We start from the raw sequence: 21663 nt of genomic DNA on the forward strand, positions 1-21663 counted from the left end.
TTTTGATCTTTGATCTTGATATTTTTTCCATTATGTTCAGTGTAATTTGTTCATGCGTTTACCTTGTTTTGTGTCTTTTTTCTATGCATGTTTGTTTTTCTATTTGATATTCTGAGAATAAAAAGTTGATTTCAAAAAAGAACTCCAAGTCAAGTTCTTACTGTTGCCAGCATGATAGTGTAATGTTGTGTTTAAGTGGATTCCAGAAAATAAGATAGAATTAATAGAAAACGGATAAATAGGAAAATATAAATATTGTTGACAATTTGAAATAAAGAATTGTGAAAAAAAGACCAACTTCCTGCAATACAACTTTTGAACACAATTGAAGAATATAATTTATTGGATAAGCCCTAGCCCTTTGAGTTATTTTCCTTTTTTTTTATTTAATTTAATTTCTTTTCCTCTGTACTCTTTATGCACCTTTTCCCTGATACAAAGATATGATGCCTTGTTTGTATATGAATATATTTTCAATAAAGTAAAAAAAAAAAAAAAAGACCAACTTCCTGTCTGGATCAGCGCGACGAATAATATACACGAAGAAGACCAACTTCCGGTCTGGAATTCCGGTATGGATGGAAAAAATGGCCGCGCCCTTGTCGGCCATCTTGCCTGCAGCCAGGTACTCTTGGCAGAGTCACCTTGTTTACATTCCACCAGGGAGATTGTGACCAGAGTGATCGGCCAAACCGCCCTGTCAAGGTCAGATTATAGAATCAACAATTATATTGAAAACAGACTCAGTAATTTTCCGTCTGCCTTCAGTCTCTGGTTCATCAATGGCGACTCCAATCAGACCAATTTGTGATCAATTCCCGCCAAACCGAGCTTCCAACTTCTCCAAGGTCTTATCAATCTTGCCAATGAGCTCAAAGACGACGCCAGACCAGCAGTCTAGACCAGTATAAACCAGTCTGGACCAGTCTGGACCAGTATAAACCAGTCTGGACCAGTATAAACCAGTATAAACCAGTCTGGACCAGTCTGGACCAGTATAAACCAGTCTGGACCAGTATAAACCAGTATAAACCAGTCTGGACCAGTCTGGACCAGTATAAACCAGTCTGGACCAGTCTGGACCAGTCTGGACCAGTATAAACCAGTCTGGACCAGTCTGGACCAGTATAAACCAGCAGTATAAACCAGTATAAACCAGTCTGGACCAGTCTGGACCAGTATAAACCAGTATAAACCAGTATAAACCAGTATAAACTGACCAGAACAGAAAAAGCAGGACCACGTGACTCTCTGTAAAACTTTATTCAGTCTTTAACAATAATTTAATGCAGTTTGTACAAAGCCAGAGAGAAACATGGAAAAGAGAAACACGTTAATGTCGTAACAGTTCAATCTGGAGACGAGTCTCAGAAACATTTAAACATTTAAAACATATTTAAAAACATGTGAATGTTGTAACAGTTCAATCTGGAGACGAGTCTCAGAAACATTTAAACATTTAAAACATATTTAAAAACATGTGAATGTTGTAACAGGTAAATCTGGAGACGAGTCTCAGAAACATTTAAACATTTAAAACATTTAAAACATTAAAACCGTGACGTATAAAAGGCCTCTGTTAACTTCACCCCCAAAACTCAAATATACATAAAGATACTCTAAAACTCTCCGGAACTCTCCTAACGCTGGTTACCATGGTAACGGTGCTGGTTACCGTGGTAACGGTGCTGCAGGTTACCGTGGTAACGGTGCTGCAGGTTACCGTGGTAACGGTGCTGGTTACCATGGTAACGGTGCTGGTTACCGTGGTAACGGTGCTGGTTACCGTGGTAACGGTGCTGCAGGTTACCGTGGTAACGGTGCTGGTTACCGTGATAACGGTGCTGGTTACCGTGGTAACGGTGCTGCAGGTTACCATGGTAACGGTGCTGCAGGTTACCGTGGTAACCCTGGTCTCTCATTACCGGCCTGGTTGTTGCATAGATTAGATTCTAGAAGAACTTAAGGTAACGCGGTGATTTAAGTCTAAACTAATCCGGACTAATCTGGACTAAACGTTCAGGGTCCCTCCTCCAACACGGTCTAGACCGGTTCAGTCCGGTCTAAACCGGTCCAGATGGGTTCAGTCCGGTCTAAACCGGTCCAGATGGGTTCAGTCCGGTCTAAACCGGTCCAGATGGGTTCAGTCCGGTCTAAACCGGTCCAGATGGGTTCAGGTTCCTCCAACACGGTTCACAGTGAAATGATGACGGACCAGAGACGGTTCAGGGACTCAGGCCCCGTCTCTGCGACCCCCCACGGGGGGGGGGGTACGGGACTACGGGTCTGTGGGTCTGGGGTCTGTGGGTCTGGGGGGGGTCCAGGACCGGTTCTGGGGGTGTACAGGACCGGTTCTGGGGGGTCCAGGACCGGTTCTGGGGGGGTCCAGGACCGGTTCTGGGGGGGGTCCAGGACCGGTTCTGTGGGGGGTCCAGGACCGGTTCTGGGGGGGGGGGGGTCCAGGACCGGTTCTGGGGGGGGTCCAGGACCGGTTCTGGGGGGGTCCAGGACCGGTTCTGGGGGGGTCCAGGACCGGTTCTGGGGGGTCTACAGGTCTAGGGGTCTACGAAGGAGACCATGATGTAGCGGGTCCCCCGGGTGGTGGGCAGCCCCTCGTGGTAGTGGGTCAGCCGGCCCGGGTGCATGAAGGACCAGCCCTTCCTGGGAGACTCCACCTTGCAGTCGTAGCGCAGGAACCGGCAGCCGCCGCCCTGGGGAGAGAGAGAGGACCGGTTAGGACCGGTTAGAACCAGTTAGGACCAGTTAGGACCGGTTAGGACCGGTTAGGACCAGCAGGAACCGCCCTGGGGAGAGAGAGAGGACCGGTTAGAACCAGTTAGGACCGGTTAGGACCGGTTAGGACCGGTTAGGACCGGTTAGGACCAGTTAGGACCGGTTAGGACCAGTTAGGACCAGTTAGGACCAGTTAGGACCAGTTAGGACCAGCAGGAACCGGCCTGGAGAGAGAGGGGGGTTAGTGTTAGTGTCACTTATCTGGGGAGCCTGACTCTGGCAGCCTGACCCTTCCAGGGAAAGGTTAACAAGGAGGGGATCTGATGACAACAGACCCCCACCCCTGTTGACGTGTGAAACAATGCTCTTGCAAAGAGAGAAAGGCATTTGGCTAAATGAAGGTCATACTGCAACTTCAGAAGGCCTTTGTGTGGAGCGAAGTAAACTAGAGCTTCCAAGGAATCTGTTCCCCCTGGTGGCTGAGTTGAGCCATAGGGAGTTTCCATGGCTCAACCAGGAGGGAGTAAGAGTATGATACATCACGAGGATTAAATACTAAATACCCTTTAAAAATCTTTTATAGGGGCTTTCCGACATGTTGCAAATACAACATGTAAGAAGTTAAGGCTCAGGAAAACCATGGCCTGAATGCCGGCCATTAGTCGAACTGTACATGAGAATCGTCTTCTTGTACGCTGCTGTTTTCTTCCTCTCCCTCTCCTAAGCAGGAACTGCTGAAATGGGCGACCACGTCCTGAGTCGTGTGGTGAAACATAATCACCCGTCAGGACGGGCCCTTTGCTGTCCAGATCAGGACACCGGCAGCAGTAAAAGGCTGCTGAACGATCTACTGCGTTCACCAGTTGCAGTGAAAGCTGTTCCAGGCCCTGAGTAGGCGGGAAGTCGGACGGTATCCAAACCCTTGTCCGCTGAAGAACTCACCTGGTGCCTATCTCACCAGCCACGGGCCTGAAGAAGACTAGACTAGCCAAACTGACTGGCTACAACAAGCTGCAGAGGAGCCCTGAGAGATGGAATTAACTTTTTCACTACTGAGTCATGCTGACATAATGACTGAATTCATGATTCCGTTCATCACTGTCCTTGTACTGTTCTGTGTTTTCATTTCCTGTATGTTTACGATGACACTGGAGTGTTTTATTTTGGTTACTGTGACGTTTCATAAGAACAAGAGGAGGGAAACGTGAGGTTAATCAACGTTTTTGAATGAGTTTTGTCCTTAGAATCAGAATCAAGTCAGCTTTGGAGAACTGACTGTTTCCACATGCTATCACCTGCAGATCACAGTCCACTTCCTGAAGTTTGGTCAGGGGGGTCGACTGACAGCTGCCTCATTGTCTTTAAAGGTTAGCTAAGGGGCTGTCTCGTTGTCTTTAAAGGTTAGCTAAGGGTTAGTTGGACCATCTGATGACACAAGACCCCCATGAAGGTTGGCCTAGTGACTTCCGGTTTGTAAATGGCCCAGTGTCTTTAGAAACCTCACAGAGTTCTCGTTTGTCCACAAGGGGCCCCATTTGACCCCTTTGGCCTTTAGTGTTTTTTAAAGACTTTAAACCAAAGGTGTCTGTTTCTTCATACCAAGCTTCTTTAACTGAAAAGTCACATGTGTGAACATCTGTTTTCTTCCAATGGTCCATTGTCTCCCCTATATGGTCATGTTCCAGTCAGTTTCTAAATAAATACCTGATGCAGAGGAGGAGCAGCAAGCATTTGTGGAGAGAGAGGGCCATGTTGCTCTACAAGCTCCCACTTTGCTTCACTTCTGCGCAGAAGCCTGAAAAATCACTGGGACCAGGTCTGGCTGGGACCAGTTCTAGGGGGGACCAGGTCTGGTTCTGGTTCTGGGGGGTCCAGGTCTGGTTCTGGTCCAGTTCCTACCTCGTAGTCCACGTGTTTCCGGTTCAGGGCGATGTTGACGGTGAACGTGGACGAGTCGTGATGAGGACGGAGAGACGGCTGCTCGTCGGGCCGGTACCGGACCACGAAGTTCATGATGGCCTGGGCCTGGAAGAGAGGATCATGGGTAATTATTAACACTGGAGGATCATGGGTAAAAACAGAGAGGATCATGGGTAATTAACAGAGAGGATCGTGGGTAATTAACAGAGAGGATCATGGGTAATTATTAACACTGGAGGATCATGGGTAAAAACAGAGAGGATCATGGGTAATTATTAACACTGGAGGATCATGGGTAAAAACAGAGAGGATCATGGGTAATAATTACTAACAGAGAGGATCATGGGTAATTACTGACAGAGAGGATCATGGGTAATCACTAACACTGGAGCATCATGGGTAATCACTAAAAAACGCACGAACGCACGCAAAACGAACGCACGCACGCAAAAACGCACGAACGCACGCAAAACGCACGCACGCAAAAATGAACGCCCGCCCGTACGAAAAAACGCACCCAAAACGCACGCAAAAACTCAAGAACGCACGCATAACGAACGCACGCAAAACGAACGCACGCAAAAATGAACGCTCGCCCGCCCGCACGAAAAAACGCACGCAAAACGAACGCACGCAAAACGCACGAAAAAACGCATGAATACACTGAGGAACTGGTTCTAGACCAGGACCAGGACCAGGTTCTAGACCAGGACCAGAACTTACCTTGGGGAAGTATCCCGGGTACAGGTTCTCGGTAACCGGGACGATGTAATCCTTCAGGAACTTCAGCCACTCCTTCTCGTAGTCGACCTGGTTCATGTGGATGTCGACGGTGGGGACGTTCTCGTAGCCGCCGGCTAGCCGCTCGTCCTGGAACAGAGACCAGATCAGACCGGATCAGACCACACCAGGTCTCTGGACCCCCCACAGATCCAGATCAGGGTCAGTACCTTGTGGGATCCTCCGGACCAGCCTCCGTTGTCCTCCATCGTCTCCACCAGGTGGTCGCACATCTTCTCCGAGAAGACGGGGAACCAGTAGACGTCGGGACACGGCTGGGAGACACGGAACAGGTTACAGGTTACACTCAGTACGTGCACATGCAGCGATTCAACATGGTTGGAGATCTGATCAGATAATGACATGCAGAAGATTGGATCAACTTGTCTGATTACACATGCTGTTCTGAGATCAGACTGGATCAGATTGAATAAGCCACTGTAACCAGAGCATGGCTGACTCCGTGACGCTAGGTGGCGCTGTACCCAAGGTAACCATGGTAACCATTTCAACAAAGAGCCACTTCCGGTTGACCTCCGCTTAACAACAACAAGGAAAGAAAAAAGTGCATTCTCACTGCTTTCCTATTAATAATCTGTCTAAAACAGCCTTTCTCAACCTTTTTTCAGTCATGACACCTTTCAAAAGTGAATAAAATCTCACGACACCCCGGAGTAAAATATAATTAAAAACCGCACTGCATCGCTCTGACTGTAAATGCGAATCTTACACCGTGTCCACACTGCATGCGACGCGAGCGAGCGTCAGCGTCAAAAACAGTTCCATTGCTTTATTTTTTATTTGCACTGTCTACACTGGTTGCGAGCGACGCGGCGCGCCGTTTTGAGCTGGACTTTTGTCGCACGCCCTGCTTCTATTTTCTTCCTGTCGGTCGCGTTGAAAGCCGGTTGAAAGTTGGAAAGAAAAAAGTGTAAAGCGCTGTAGGAAACAGTCATTTCAATACAAGAACCTCAATAAAGTGGCAGCTGCTGGAGGGAGATCAGGGAGCTGGAAGGTTCTGATAAGATAATAAGATATAATAAGAATCTTATCTTAATCTTATTAGGGCTTCATTTGTGCCGGATCCAACAAGATCTGGTACCTATTTGATCATTTCTCGTGTCCTCTGCTTTCCCCACATCCCAGTAATGATCTGACATGCTGACATGTTTGCATTTAACACCACGAACACGCCGCTCACTCACGCTGTTCGCTGTTTCATTGCGTCACCACACTCCGTTATTTTGTTCGTTTTTTTCCCCACTTTGGTCGGATGTTAGACCTGCTTCTATTCTCTTCCTGCCGCCTGCGTTAAAAGCGCTGTAGGAAACAGTCATGATGAGGAACGGCTGATCCAGTTAGTTGAAATGAGAAGTTATCCCTATGATTCCTCTTCATTTCACTACAAAAACCTCAGTAAAGTGGCAGCTGCTGGAGGGAGATCACCAGAGAGCTGGCAAAGGGAGCGCACGGGCGGTTGGTGGGGAGAATGAAAGGAGAGTCTCGGGCGGGTGAATAAAGGCAGATTTATGGTTCCGCGTAAAATCGACGGCGTAGCCTACGGCGTAGGGTACGCGGCGACGCGCACCGTTCGGTGAGTGCGCCGCATAACCTACGCCATAAGGTCTGCGTTGGTTAACGCAGAACCATAAATCAGCCTTAAGGCTGCAGGCGGCGTGTGAGCGACGGATGACTGGGGGAGAAGAGTTTCTCCAGGAGTGAAGCAGCGCGGGGCAAGTTATGCCACAGTTTGCAGATGGATTTTTGATCCGTGGGCTAACGTGTCTGCTGGGACTATTTTGCAAGCTTTTGCAAAAGCGTGCATTTCCGAGGCGCCGCACGGCACGGAACATGACTCTGACAGCGAGGAATTCGGACTGGTAGCTGATTTAGCGGAGCTCTTTAATGCAGAAACAGAGGATGAGACATAATGGGTTTGATTAATGTAAAAACTGAAATAAAGTAGCCTACAATCAAACAAAGTTTTGCTCCCGCTCTATTTTTAAATAGCACGCTTGTGTGCTTGTGTGTTCTTGTGTGTGTGCCTTTTCGGTCGGTGCGCCGTGTGCGTTTCAAATACAGAAATGACACAAGACTGAGGCCTTTCCACACGGCGCCCGTATGGTCGCGAAAATACAGTATTTATATATGAAATGTCAGAATAGGAAATATTTTGACGACACCCCAGGGTGCTACTACTGAGCAGCGTCACGTCGTCTCCTTTCATTTCCCGGGTGAATCCCCTCCCCCGGGGGAAAACCCCACCCGGGGGAAAATCTCGAGCATGCGCAGACTGTAATATCCATGTCCCCGTACACATGGCATTAACAAGGCGGTTGCGACTGGCTTATCTAGGTGCTGCAAGCGGGTTGATGAATCCGGTCTGATCAGATTGACTGGACTGACTTAAGGTGTTCACATGCAGTTTAAAAGTCAGTACGATGTGTGCAAATGATCTCCAACCAGGTTGAATCGCTGCATGTGCACGTACTGAGTACCTCCTACCAGCTACGACCGTACCAAACTAGACTAGTCTGGACTAAACTAGACTAGACCGGACTAGACAGGGAACCAGTAGACGTCGGGACACGGCTGGGAGACACGGAACAGGTTACAGGTTACAGTACCTCCTACCAGCTACGACCGTACCAAACTAGACTAGTCTGGACTAAACTAGACTAGACCGGACTAGACCAGACTAGACGGGGAACCAGTAGACGTCGGGACACGGCTGGGAGACACGGAACAGGTTAGACCAGGGTGTACCAGACCAGACTGGTCTGGACTAGACCAGACTAGATTAGACCAGACCGGACTAGACCAGACTAGGGAAAAAAGAGGGAAAAAAGATGAAAAAAAGGGAAAAAGGTGAAAAAAGGCAAAAAAGAGGGAAAAAAGGCGAAAAAGAGAAAAAAAGCAAAAAAAGAGGGAAAAAGACAAAAAAGAGGGAAAAAGACAAAAAAGAGGGAAAAAGGCGGAAAAAGGTGATTTAGATGACTAGACTAGACCAGACCAGACTAGTCCAGGGGGTACCAGGTTTAGGGGGTACCAGGTTTAGGGGGTACCAGGTCTAGGGGGTACCAGGTTTAGGGGGTACCAGGTTTAGGGGGTACCAGGTTTAGGGGGTACCAGGTTTAGGGGGTACCAGGTCTAGGGGGTACCAGGTTTAGGGGGTACCAGGGGGTACCAGGTTTAGGGGGTACCAGGGGGTACCAGGTTTAGGGGGTACCAGGTCTAGGGGGTACCAGGTCTAGGGGGTACCAGGTCTAGGGGGTACCAGGTCTAGGGGGTACCAGGTCTAGGGGGTACGAGGGTTCTGGTTCTGGTTCCTACCTGCTCCACGACGCCTCCTTTGGCCTCAAAGATCTTGGAGTAATTTTCATGGATGTATTTCTCCTTCCAGTCCTGCAGAGACGACACAGTCAGCCATGTTGTTCCCCCGGTGCATCATGGGTATTATACCCCCCAGGTGCATCATGGGTATTATACCCCCCAGGTGCACAGGTGCATGCTGGGTAACGGTCTCACCAGCGGGTTGTCAAACATCTGCCACATGTCTGGATGAAGACGAGACGTGTTGAAGTTCGAAGACCCGACGAGCCGTCCGAACTCGTCCCGGTTGGAAACGAACATGAAGATGCCCTGCAGACATTAATTATTAATAATTAATTAATTATTAATTAATTAAGCTCGTCCCGGTTGGACACGAACATGAAGATGCCCTGCAGACATTAATTATTAATTAATTAAGCTCGTCCCGGTTGGACACGAACATGAAGATTCCCTGCAGACATTAATTATTATTAATTAATTAATTATTAATTAATTAAACTCGTCCCGGTTGGACACGAACATGAAGATGCCCTGCAGACATTAATTATTAATAATTAATTAATTATTAATTAATTAAACTGGTCCCGGTTGGACACGAACATGAAGATTCCCTGCAGACATTAATTATTAATTAATTAATTAAACTGGTCCCGGTTGGACACGAACATGAAGATTCCCTGCAGACATTAATAATTAATTAAACTGGTCCCGGTTGGACACGAACATGAAGATTCCCTGCAGACATTAATAATTAATTAATTAATTAAACTGGTCCCGGTTGGACACGAACATGAAGATTCCCTGCAGACATTAATAATTAATTATTAATTAATTAATTAATTAAACTGGTCCCGGTTGGACACGAACATGAAGATTCCCTGCAGACATTAATTATTAATTAATTAATTATTAATTAATTAAACTCGTCCCGGTTGGACACGAACATGAAGATTCCCTGCACATTAATAATTAATTAATTAATTAATTAAACTTGTCCCGGTTGGACACAAACATGAAGATTCCCTGCAGACAATAATTATTAATTAATAATGATTAATTAATTAATTATTAAATAATTAAACTCGTCCCGGTTGCAGGAGGTGAAGCAATAATAATAATAATAATGATATTGATAAAAATAATAATAATAATAATGATGTTGATAATAATAATAATAATAATAATAATAATGATGATGTTGATAATAATAATAATAATAATAATAATAATAATAATAATAATAATAATAATAATAATAATAATAATAATAATAGTTAGGTTAATCAACGTTTCTGAATTAGTTTTGTGCTTATAAAACCATCAGAATCAGAATGAGGTCAGTTTATTAAGCTGACTGCTGGGTTTTTCACATCCTTACCACTGTTAGCAGAAGTCACAGGACAGGCCACTCCCTGAGGGTACTCAGGGGGGTTGTCTGCTCTGTTAACAGTTGACCAGTGTCTTTAGACACATCTGTGCAAAACCTCACAGAGTTCTCGTTTGTCCAGAAGGGGCCCCATTTATTGACCCTTCGTGTTTCTTAAAGACTTTACCCTGACTGCTGGTTATCACATGTTAAGAGATGACAGGGCAGCCCTTCCTGAGTTTGAACTATCCCATTGTAAGTTGGACAATCTGTTCACACCACAGATAAGTTGCTTATTAACTGAAAAGTCATAGGTGTGACCTTTTTAACCATCATCTGATACCATGTCTGTTCTCCATCTGTTCATTGTCCATTATCTATACACTGACAGTCTGTTTACCAAATATGGTCTTTCCTGTCACCGGTTTGCTCAAATAAAAAGCGCCAGGCTGCAGGGAGAATTTGGGAGAAGAGCTGACCAGTTCTCAGATGAGGGCCACGTTGCCCTGCACTACTCAGCTTTCCTCGCCCACACTTCTGCAGAAGCGCCTTGAAAATCATTCCACAGTCTCTGTGTCTTTCCTAAGTTATTAATTTATGTTGATGATTTAGGAACCTGACAATAATAATGATAATGACAACAATAATAATGATAATGATAATGTGCTAGCAGTTACCTGGTCCCGGATGCTCTTGCAGAAAACCATGTCCGGGTCCATCCGCTCGTCCAGGTACAGGCTAACCTTGGCTAGCTTGGAGCGCAGCTCGCTGCCCCGGACCAGGTAAACCTGCGTGATGTAGGGGACGTTCCACACACCCCTACACACACATGGATACACACACATTAATATATACACACACACACACACACACACACACACACACACACACACACACACACACACACACACATTAATATATACACACACACACCCTAACCCTGACCAGGTAAACCTGCGTGATGTAGGGGACGTTCCACACACCCCCTTTTTTTTTTTCTTCTCTCTTCCGGCTCTCGACGAAGGCAGACTCTTTTCTGCTCCTCTCCCTTATCTATCTGTCCTGCTGCTGCTTTTGTCCTGTCTCGTCTTCAGAGTCTCTTCTTTTCACTCCTCCCAAACTCTACAATCATGGAATTGATTAACTGGTCTCTCAGCACAATTGACCACATTTTTGTGACGAGAAGTCAGGGGGTAAGGGAGCCCTCCTGCCCCGATGGGATGTTTGTTGCTGGATACACAATGGACTCGTACAAGGCGTGGAAGCCTTTATGTATGGCAATAATGTCAATCGAGGACGTAGAAGATGCCTACATATTTGGATTTATGATCGCAGGATTTCTCCTGATTATCTCCATGATCGGAGGTGGGGGTTTTCTGATGTATCGACAAATGCGTAAGTCGTCGGCAGCCTTTTTTGCTCTCTCGAAGCTGCCGGACGTGGCAGATGGATCAAGCACGCTGGAGGAGCAGGCCCGTAAGCTGGATGCGATTCTCGAGCAGAACCGCAGGCTGGCGGGGGTCTTTGAGCTCATCAACAAGATGGATAACAACATGGAGAAGCTGGGAGCTCAGCTTGGCTGGAATTGATTGATCACAAATTCGTCTGATCGGAGTTTATTGAGGAACCAGAAGACTGAAAAGCAGACGGAAAATTACTGAGCTGCCTGCAAATTGTTGATTTGATTTGGCCTTGACGGAGTGGCTTGGCAGGCCTCTTCGTCACAATCTCCCTGGAGGAATGTAAACATGACGCTCTGCACCCAACTCAACCCTCCCCCTCTCTCACAAACACCTGAGGATCTCCATCCCAGAACTGTCTGCACTCTGGGCGAAGGTTCTCGGACTTATCGCGTCACAGACTCTCACACACACACTGACACATCCCCCTCTCCCCGTATTCAACGCCTTCCTGCCCCCCCCCCTCTTATCAGCAGCCCCTCCTGACACAGTCTCCGGGTTGGAACGCCAGCTGCAATGGCCGCGGCCCTCACTTGGATGACCTGTGCCGGGCTGATGGCAGACCCGGGGGGAGACCCCGGGGGAAACCCGGGCTGACTGAAACACTCACGTCCTCTTGGCCTGCACGATCTCGATGTAATCCTCGGAGCGGGAGTAAAAACCCTCCGGACTCAGAGCTCCCCAGAAGTTACTCCACAGTTTCCCGTGTTTGGAGAGCATGGGGGCGATGACGGACCTAAGGAGAGAATAATAATAATATTAATAATAATGTTTGGAGAGCATGGGGGCGATGACGGACCTAAGGAGAGAATAATAATAATATTAATAATAATGTTTGGAGAGCATGGGGGCGATGACGGACCTGGAGAGACACAAAAATAATATCATATAAAAATAATTATAATAATGATAATAATGTTTTGAGAGCATGAGGGCTATAACGGACCTGCAGAGAGGATAATATAATATAATAAATATAAAAATAATACCAACAACAACAACAACAATAATAATAATAATAATAATAATAATAATAAAATAATAATAATGTTTGGAGAGCATGGGGGCTATGACAGACCTGCGGAGAGGATAATAATATAATAAATATAAAAATAATATAATAAATATAAAAATAATAATGGTAATAATAATAATAATAACAAAAATAATAAAAATAATAATAATACAAATAATAATAATAATATCAATAATAATAATAACAATAATAATAATAACAATAATAATAATATCAATAATAATAATAATAATAATAATATAAATAATAATAATATCAATATCAATAATAATAACAACAACAACAACAACAACAATAATAATAATTTTAACAAGTTGTGTGAGGTTAATTAAGCTTTAAACTTGTTTTTGTCTGAAGACTGTCACATGCTTTGTCAACAGATGTCAGAACAGCCACTTCCTGATCTACTCAGGGTTTGGACTGTCCTGGTTCAATCACTCTACTGTAATATTATTATATTATATTATTATTACTGTAATAATATCAGGACTCAATCACACGTTCTCACTTCCACTCACTCTTCACTGTTCACTTTTCACTGTTCACTTTTCACTGTTCACTTTTCACTGTTCACTTTTCACTGTACACTGTTCACTTTTCACTGTTCACTGTTCACTTTTCACTGTACACTGTCCATAAACGGTCACTTTCTGTCAAGTTTCTCAATAAAAGCATCATGCAGGAGGAGGAACTTTGGGGAAGAGGAAGTGGTTAAAACCATTCCAGCAGTCTCTGTGTTTTCCTCGTTACGAACTTATGTAATGTTGATTTAGACCTAACATTTTCTGGTGCCGAAACCCGGGACCCAAGATCTGTGGCGTCGGGACGACGTGGGATCAAGCGGCCGCTTAAAACTGTCGACAGCCGTTCCGATTTCAGCGACGAGGCCAATAGGAATTGGTCCTGCGCCGATCCGAGCCCGGTGACGGGCCCCGGTGACGATCCGAGCCCGGTGACGGGCCCCGGTGACGGGCCCCGGTGACGGGCCCCGGTGACGGGCCCCGGTGACGGGCCCCGGTGATGATCCGAGCCCGGTGACGGGTCCCGGTGACGGATCCCGGTGACGTTCCCTGAGCCAGGAAGGGCAGCGAGACTGGTAAGAAAACACTCCTCTCGATAAATACCTGGGGTATTAAATGTGTTAAAGTATTCTATGGTAAAATACGAGGGTCTGGGACCCGCTGTAAAGTCAGGGACTTTAAAGTAATGTTATGGAAAAACCGGAGGAGGTTTCTATTGGAATAGTTTTTTGTCTAATGTTTGTTTTTGTCTAATGTTTTCTTCTTCTTCTTCCGGCTCTCAGCGAAGGCGGACGCTTTTTCTGCTCCTCTCCAACCTTATCAACCTGCCCTGCTACTGCTTTGTTTGTCTTCAGAGTCTCTTCTTTTTCACTCCTCCGAAAACTCTACAATCATGGAATTGATTAACTGGTCTCTCAGCACAATTGACCAAATTTTTGCGACAAGAAGCCAGGGGGTAAAGGGGTAAGGGAGCCCTCCTGCCCCGACGAGACATGGATATACAATGGATTCTTACAAAAACTGGAAGCCTTTGTGTCTCAAAATTCTGTCTGTCGAGGACGTTGAAGATGCTTCATAATTGGATTTATGATAGCAGGATTTCTCCTGATCGGAGGAGGGGGATTCCTGGTCTACCCACAAACGCATAAGTCGTCGACAGCTGTTCTGGCTCTTTCAGAGCTGCCGGACGTGGCTGAACGGTTAAGCACGGCGATCAACGCACAGCCTCTGACGCTGGGAGAGCAGGGCCGTAAGCTAGATGCGATTCTTGAACAGAATCGCAGGTTAGCGGCGATGTTTCAGCTCATTGGCAAGATTAAAAACACCTTGGAGAAGTTGGAAGCTCGGCTTGGCGGGAAGTGATCACAAATTCGTCTGATTGGAGTCGCCATTGATGAACCAGAGACTGAAAGGCAGATGGAAAATTACTAATTGTTGATTCTATAATTTGCCCTTGACAGAACGGCTTGGCAGGCCTCTCTGGTCACAATCTCCCTGGTGGAATTTAAACAAGATGACTCTGCCCCCCCTGATGTGATGATCTGATTTATGTCTGACATGGCAATAAAGCTTTTTCTGATTCTGATTCTGTCTAATGTTCATGTTTAAAACTGTTTATTGCCAATGTTGCGGTTTCCAAAATTCTGAAGTAAAGTTTCGATTGTTCACTAAATTAATCAGTGCTAAAATCAAACTGTCAAAATGGAAAATTAAGAAGTGAAAGAGTTAAAAAGATTGCTAAAATAACAAATACGTGATTAAACTGAAACTTATTGCGAACCTAAAATAATTTCTAAAAGACTCTTAGCCTACGTGACGTCCCTAAAAATAGGTAATAAAAGATTGTGGAATAATATTGTGCGAAATAATATACGGAACTTAAAAGATCAAAAATAAAGTAATTTAAAGCTAAAAGCAAAACTGATTAAAACGTTCAAAATGGGACAAAGTTCCAGCCAAAAAGTGTTTTGATGGGAAATTGGAAAGAAAGATGCGTGAAAGTGGACAAAAGGAGCTGCTGCAAAGCTGCAGCAGGGTCAAAGGTCATGGTGTGTGTGTGTGTGTGTGTGTGTGTGTGTGTGTGTGTGTGTGTGTGTGTGTAAGCGCCTGTTTGGCTGCGCGTTCACGAGAAGCTGCGTGGGTGAGAGACTTGGTGAATCCTGAGAGTGAAGTGTCCTCTCATTTTGGGACTAGATGTCCGTGGGTTGGATTTCTTATGGGCCTCTCTGTTGACATTTAGGCGTAAAATCACGTACTGATGATTGACAGCTTCATCAGGTTGGGTTTCGTCCCGTAAAAAGAGCACCGCTGTATTTTAGATACAGTAGAAGGTTGTGTTCATGAACCGACTGTCAGAAAGGGGTGAATGGAGAAGAAACAAACCCGTTGAGCAGTCCAGTCCTTTTAGACGAGGGAACTGTGAGTGCACACCAGCGTATTCACACTGGACAGATGTGATCGGTGTGGAGTAGGTTTGTAACAATAAGTTATTGTTTATAACAGTTGCTCCACAGCTTCCCGTGGGGGCTACAACGGACCTGGAGACAGGTTACCATGACAACCACATGGCCGTATATTTCACTGTTTCCTCAGGAGACAGGTTACCATGACAACCACATGACCGTATATTTCACTGTTTCCTCAGGAGACAGGTTACCATGACAACCACATGACCGTATATTTCAGTGTTTCCTCAGGTAAATCCTGTTCTGACTGTGTGATGATGCTGGGCAGAAACCTGGTTCAAACCTCAGCAGGTTTGAGGCAGAAAAGAGTGAGCTTTCTCAAGTTATGTCTGTTTTTCTCACGTTTCCTCCATTCACACAATCTGGCCTCTTTTTCAGGGTTTGGAGTAAAAAAAACTAATTTCCTCCCAAAATCAAAAACCACAACATCCAATTTCACTAATAGGAGACGTAAGATAATACCAATCATTGTTGTGGTTGGTTCCACCTCATGAGGGGGGTCTGCACACTAAAGCCTTTTCTGAGGACTTGTTCCTAGACTATGAGGTCAAAGGTTAAAGGTCACCTACTTGTTCTCTATGAGGATCCTCAGGGTGTCAGGGTTGGTGAGGTCAAAGGTCAGAAATTTGGATGAAAAAGTCACAATTTTGAGAAAAGGTGAAATTTTGAGGAAAAAAGTCAAGAAAAAAGTGGAAATATTGAGAAAAAAGTTGATATTTGGATGAAAAAGTCACAATTTTGAGAAAAAGTTGAAATTTTGAGAAAAAAGTTGAAATTTTGAGGAAAAAAAAAATCAAGAAAAAAGTTGAAATTGAGAAATTTTTTTACATTTTGATGAAAATGTTGAAATGTTGAGAAAAAGTTGAAATTTTGAGAAAAAAGTTGAAATTTTGAGAAAAAAATTGAAATTTTGATGAAAAAGTTGAAATTTTGAGAAAAAAGTTGAAATTTTGAGAAAAAAGTTGAAATTTTGAGAAAAAAGTTGAAATTTTGAGAAAAAAATTGAAATTTTGAGAAAAAAATTGAAATTTTGAGAAAAAAGTTGAAATTTTGAGAAAAAAGTTGAAATGTCGAAAACGCACGCAAAACGCGAGGATCCTCAGGGTGTCGGGGTTGGTCAGGTCAAAGGTCAAAGGTTAAAGGTTAAAGGTCACCTACTTGTTCTCCTCTATGAGGATCCTCAGGGTGTCGGGGTTGGTCAGGTTAAAGGTTAAAGGTCACCTACTTGTTCTCCTCTATGAGGATCCTCAGGGTATCGGGGTTGGTCAGGGCGACGTCCGAGTCCAGGCTGAAGTAATAATCACACCGGGGATCCTGCTGGCAGGCCTGGCTGTGGAGACAGAGGTCAGAGGTCAGGGGTCAGAGGAAACCGTGGTGATAGTCCACGTTTCCGAGACAGTAGGACATGAGGAAAAAAGTCAACATTTTGAGAAAAAAGTGGAAATGTCAAAAACGCACGAAAAAACGCACGCACGAAAAAACGCACGCTCGCACGCAAAACGCACGCACGCAAAACGCACGAACAAACGCACGCAAAACTAACGCACGCACGCAAAAACGCACGCAAAAGCACGAACAAACGCACGCAAAACTAACGCACGCAAAAACGCACGCTCGCACGCAAAACGCATGCACGCAAAACGCACGAACAAACGCACGCAAAACTAACGCACGCACGCAAAAACGCACGCAAAAGCACGAACAAACGCACGCAAAACTAACGCATGCAAAACCCACGCAAAAACGCACGCTCGCACGCAAAACGCACGCACGCAAAACGCACGAACAAACGCACGCAAAACTAACGCACGCACGCAAAAACGCACGCAAAAGCACGAACAAACGCACGCAAAACTAACGCACGCACGCAAAACGCACGCAAAAACGCACGCTCGCACGCAAAACGCACGCACGCAAAACGCACGCAAAACGCACGCAAAACTAACGCACGCACGCAAAAACGCACGCAAAAGCACGAACAGACGCACGCAAAACTAACGCACGGACGCAAAACGCACGCAAAAACGCACGCTCGCACGCAAAACGCACGCACGCAAAACGCACGAACAAACGCACGCAAAACTAACGCACGCACGCAAAAACGCACGCAAAAGCACGAACAAACGCACGCAAAACTAACGCACGCAAAACGCACGCAAAAACGCACGCTCGCACGCAAAACGCACGCACGCAAAAGCACGAACAAACGCACGCAAAACTAACGCACGCACGCAAAAACGCACGCAAAAGCACGAACAAACGCACGCAAAACTAACGCACGCACGCAAAACGCACGCTCGCACGCAAAACGCACGCAAAAGCACGAACAAACGCACGCAAAACTAACGCACGCAAAAACGCACGCTCGCACGCAAAACGCACGCACGCAAAACGCACGAACAAACGCACGCACGCAAAAACGCACGCAAAAGCACGAACAAACGCACGCAAAACTAACGCACGCAAAACCCACGCAAAAACGCACGCTCGCACGCAAAACGCACGCACGCAAAACGCACGAACAAACGCACGCAAAACTAACGCACGCACGCAAAAACGCACGCAAAAGCACGAACAAACGCACGCAAAACTAACGCATGCACGCAAAACGCACGCAAAAACGCGCGCTCGCACGCAAAACGCACGCACGCAAAACGCACGAACAAACGCACTTAAAACTAACGCACGCACGCAAAAACGCACGCAAAAGCACGAACAGACGCACGCAAAACTAACGCACGCACGCAAAACGCACGCAAAAACGCACGCTCGCACGCAAAACGCACGCACGCAAAACGCACGAACAAACGCACGCAAAACTAACGCACGCACGCAAAAACGCACGCAAAAGCACGAACAAACGCACGCAAAACTAACGCACGCAAAACGCACGCAAAAACGCACGCTCGCACGCAAAACGCACGCACGCAAAACGCACGAACAAACGCACGCAAAACTAACGCACGCACGCAAAAACGCACGCAAAAGCACGAACAAACGCACGCAAAACTAACGCACGCACGCAAAACGCACGCTCGCACGCAAAACGCACGCACGCAAAACGCACTAACAAACGCACGCAAAACTAACGCACGCACGCAAAAACGCACGCAAAAGCACGAACAGACGCACGCAAAACGCACGCAAAAACGCACGAACGCACGAAAAAACGCACGCAAAACGCACGCAAAATGAACGCACGCACGAAAAAACGCACGAGAGTGAGTGAGAGTCCAGGCTGAAGTAATAATCACACCGGGGATCCTGCTGGCAGGCCTGGCTGTGGACACAGAGGTCAGAGGTCAGAGGTCAGGACCGGGGTAACACGACACCTGACGTTTTGATTGGTCCCTGACTGACCAATCAGAAATATCCTCCTCTTTTTCCTCTTCTGTTAACTCACATGAACATGGCTCTGTTTCAGTTATATTTATTAATATTTATTAATATTTATTAACTCACATGAACATGGCTCTATTTCAGTTATATTTATTAATATTTATTAATATTTATTAACTCACATTAACATGGTTCTGTTTCAGTTGTATTTATTAATATTTTAGTTATATTTATTAACATTTTACTTGTATTTATTAATATTTCAGTTATATTTATTAATATTTCAGTTGTATTTATTAATATTTCAGTTATATTTATTAATATTTTAGTAGTATTTATTAATATTTTAGTTGAATTTATTAATATTTTAGTTGCATTTATTAATATGTATTAATATTTTAGTTGCATTTATTAATATGTATTAATATTTTAGTTGTATTTATTAATATTTTAGTTGTATTTATTAATATGTATTAATATTTTAGTTGTATTTATTAATATTTTAGTTGCATTTATTAATATTTCAGTTGTATTTATTAATATTTTAGTTGTATTTATTAATATTTCAGTTAATGTTTCTGTTGTATTTATTTATTAATATTTATGTTGTATTTATTTATTATTGTTAGTTGTATTTATTAATATTTTAGTTGCAATTATTCATATTTTAATTGTATTTGTTAATATTTATTTGGTATTTATTAATATTTTAGTTGTATTTATTAATATTTCAGTTGTATTTATTAATATTTCAGTTGTTTTTATTAATATTTCTGTTGTATTTATTAATATTTCTGTTGTATTTATTAATATTTTAGTTTATTTATACATTTTCTAGTTATATTAATCAATATTTTAGTTATTTTTATTAATATTTCAGTTGTATTTATTAATATTTAATATTTATTAATATTTATTAGAACTTACATGAACATGGTTCTGTTTCAGTAATATTTATTCATATTTAATATTTATTAATATTTAATATTTATTCATATTTATTCATATTTATTAATATTTATTAATATTTATTAGAACTCACATGAACATGGTTCTGTTTCAGTTATATTTATTAATATGTATTAATATTTAATATTTATTAATATTTATTAGAACTTACATGAACATGGTTCTGTTTTAGTTATATGTATTAATATTTATTAATATTTATTAACTCACATGAACATGGTTCTGTTTCAGTTGTATTTATTAACATTTAATATTTATTAGAACTCACATGAACATGGCTCTGTTTCAGTTATATTTATTAATATTTATTAATATTTATTAATATTTATTAGAACTTACATGAACATGGTTCTGTTTCAGTTATATTTATTAATATTTATTAACTCACATGAACATGGTTCTGTTTCAGTTATATTTATTAATATTTATTAATATTTATTAGAACTTACATGAACATGGTTCTGTTTCAGTTATATTTATTAATATTTATTAATATTTATTAGAACTTACATGAACATGGTTCTGTTTCAGTTATATTTATTAATATTTATTAATATTTATTAACTCACATGAACATGGTTCTGTTTCAGTTATATTTATTAATATTATTTAATATTTATTAATATTTATTAGAACTCACAAGAACATGGTTCTGTTTCAGTTATATTTATTAATATTTATTAATATTTATTAGAACTCACATGAACATGGTTCTGTTTCAGTTATATTTATTAATATTTATTAATATTTATTAATATTTATTAGAACTCACATGAACATGGTTCTGTTTCAGTTATATTTATTAATATTTATTAATATTTATTAGAACTCACATGAACATGGTTCTGTTTCAGTTATATTTATTAATATTTATTCATATTTATTAATATTTATTAGAACTCACATGAACATGGTTCTGTTTCAGTTATATTTATTAATATTTATTAATATTTATTAGAACTCACATGAACATGGTTCTGTTTCAGTTATATTTATTAATATTTATTCATATTTATTAATATTTATTAGAACTCACATGAACATGGTTCTGTTTCAGTTATATTTATTAATATTTATTAGAACTCACATGAACATGGTTCTGTTTCAGTTATATTTATTAATATTTATTCATATTTATTAATATTTATTAGAACTCACATGAACATGGTTCTGTTTCAGTTATATTTATTAATATTTATTAATATTTATTAATATTTATTAGAACTCACATGAACATGGTTCTGTTTCAGTTATATTTATTAATATTTATTAATATTTATTAGAACTCACATGAACATGGTTCTGTTTCAGTTATATTTATTAATATTTATTCATATTTATTAATATTTATTAGAACTCACATGAACATGGTTCTGTTTCAGTTATATTTATTAATATTTATTAGAACTCACATGAACATGGTTCTGTTTCAGTTATATTTATTAATATTTATTCATATTTATTAATATTTATTAGAACTCACATGAACATGGTTCTGTTTCAGTTATATTTATTAATATTTAATATTTATTAATATTTATTAGAACTCACATTAACATGGTTCTGTTTCAGTTATATTTATTAATATTTATTAATATTTAATATTTATTAATATTTAATATTTATTAATATTTATTAATATTTATCAGAACTTACATGAACATGGCTCTGTTTCAGTTATATTTATTAACATTTAATATTTATTAGAACTCACATGAACATGGTTCTGTTTCAGTTATAT

At 42.3% G+C, this 21663-nt stretch overlaps 1 protein-coding gene across 1 annotated transcript in view; it reads right to left on the reverse strand.

The window, feature by feature from the left end:
• Nucleotides 1-1247: 1247 nt before the first annotated feature.
• plod3 (procollagen-lysine, 2-oxoglutarate 5-dioxygenase 3) overlaps nt 1248-21663 on the reverse strand; it is a 41482-nt gene continuing 21066 nt past the window's right edge. Inside the window, exons 11-19 of the mRNA XM_061709699.1 lie at nt 16840-16944; nt 12203-12328; nt 10810-10951; nt 8962-9075; nt 8767-8838; nt 5604-5708; nt 5377-5523; nt 4633-4758; nt 1248-2711 (exon numbers count right to left, since the gene is read on the reverse strand). Of these exons, the coding sequence (XP_061565683.1) occupies nt 2556-2711; nt 4633-4758; nt 5377-5523; nt 5604-5708; nt 8767-8838; nt 8962-9075; nt 10810-10951; nt 12203-12328; nt 16840-16944 (1093 nt within the window). The 3' untranslated portion in view covers nt 1248-2555. The remainder of the gene's footprint in view (nt 2712-4632; nt 4759-5376; nt 5524-5603; nt 5709-8766; nt 8839-8961; nt 9076-10809; nt 10952-12202; nt 12329-16839; nt 16945-21663) is intronic.

This window comes from Cololabis saira, chromosome 20 (assembly GCF_033807715.1).
Source record: "Cololabis saira isolate AMF1-May2022 chromosome 20, fColSai1.1, whole genome shotgun sequence".
NCBI classification, from domain to species: domain Eukaryota; kingdom Metazoa; phylum Chordata; class Actinopteri; order Beloniformes; family Belonidae; genus Cololabis; species Cololabis saira.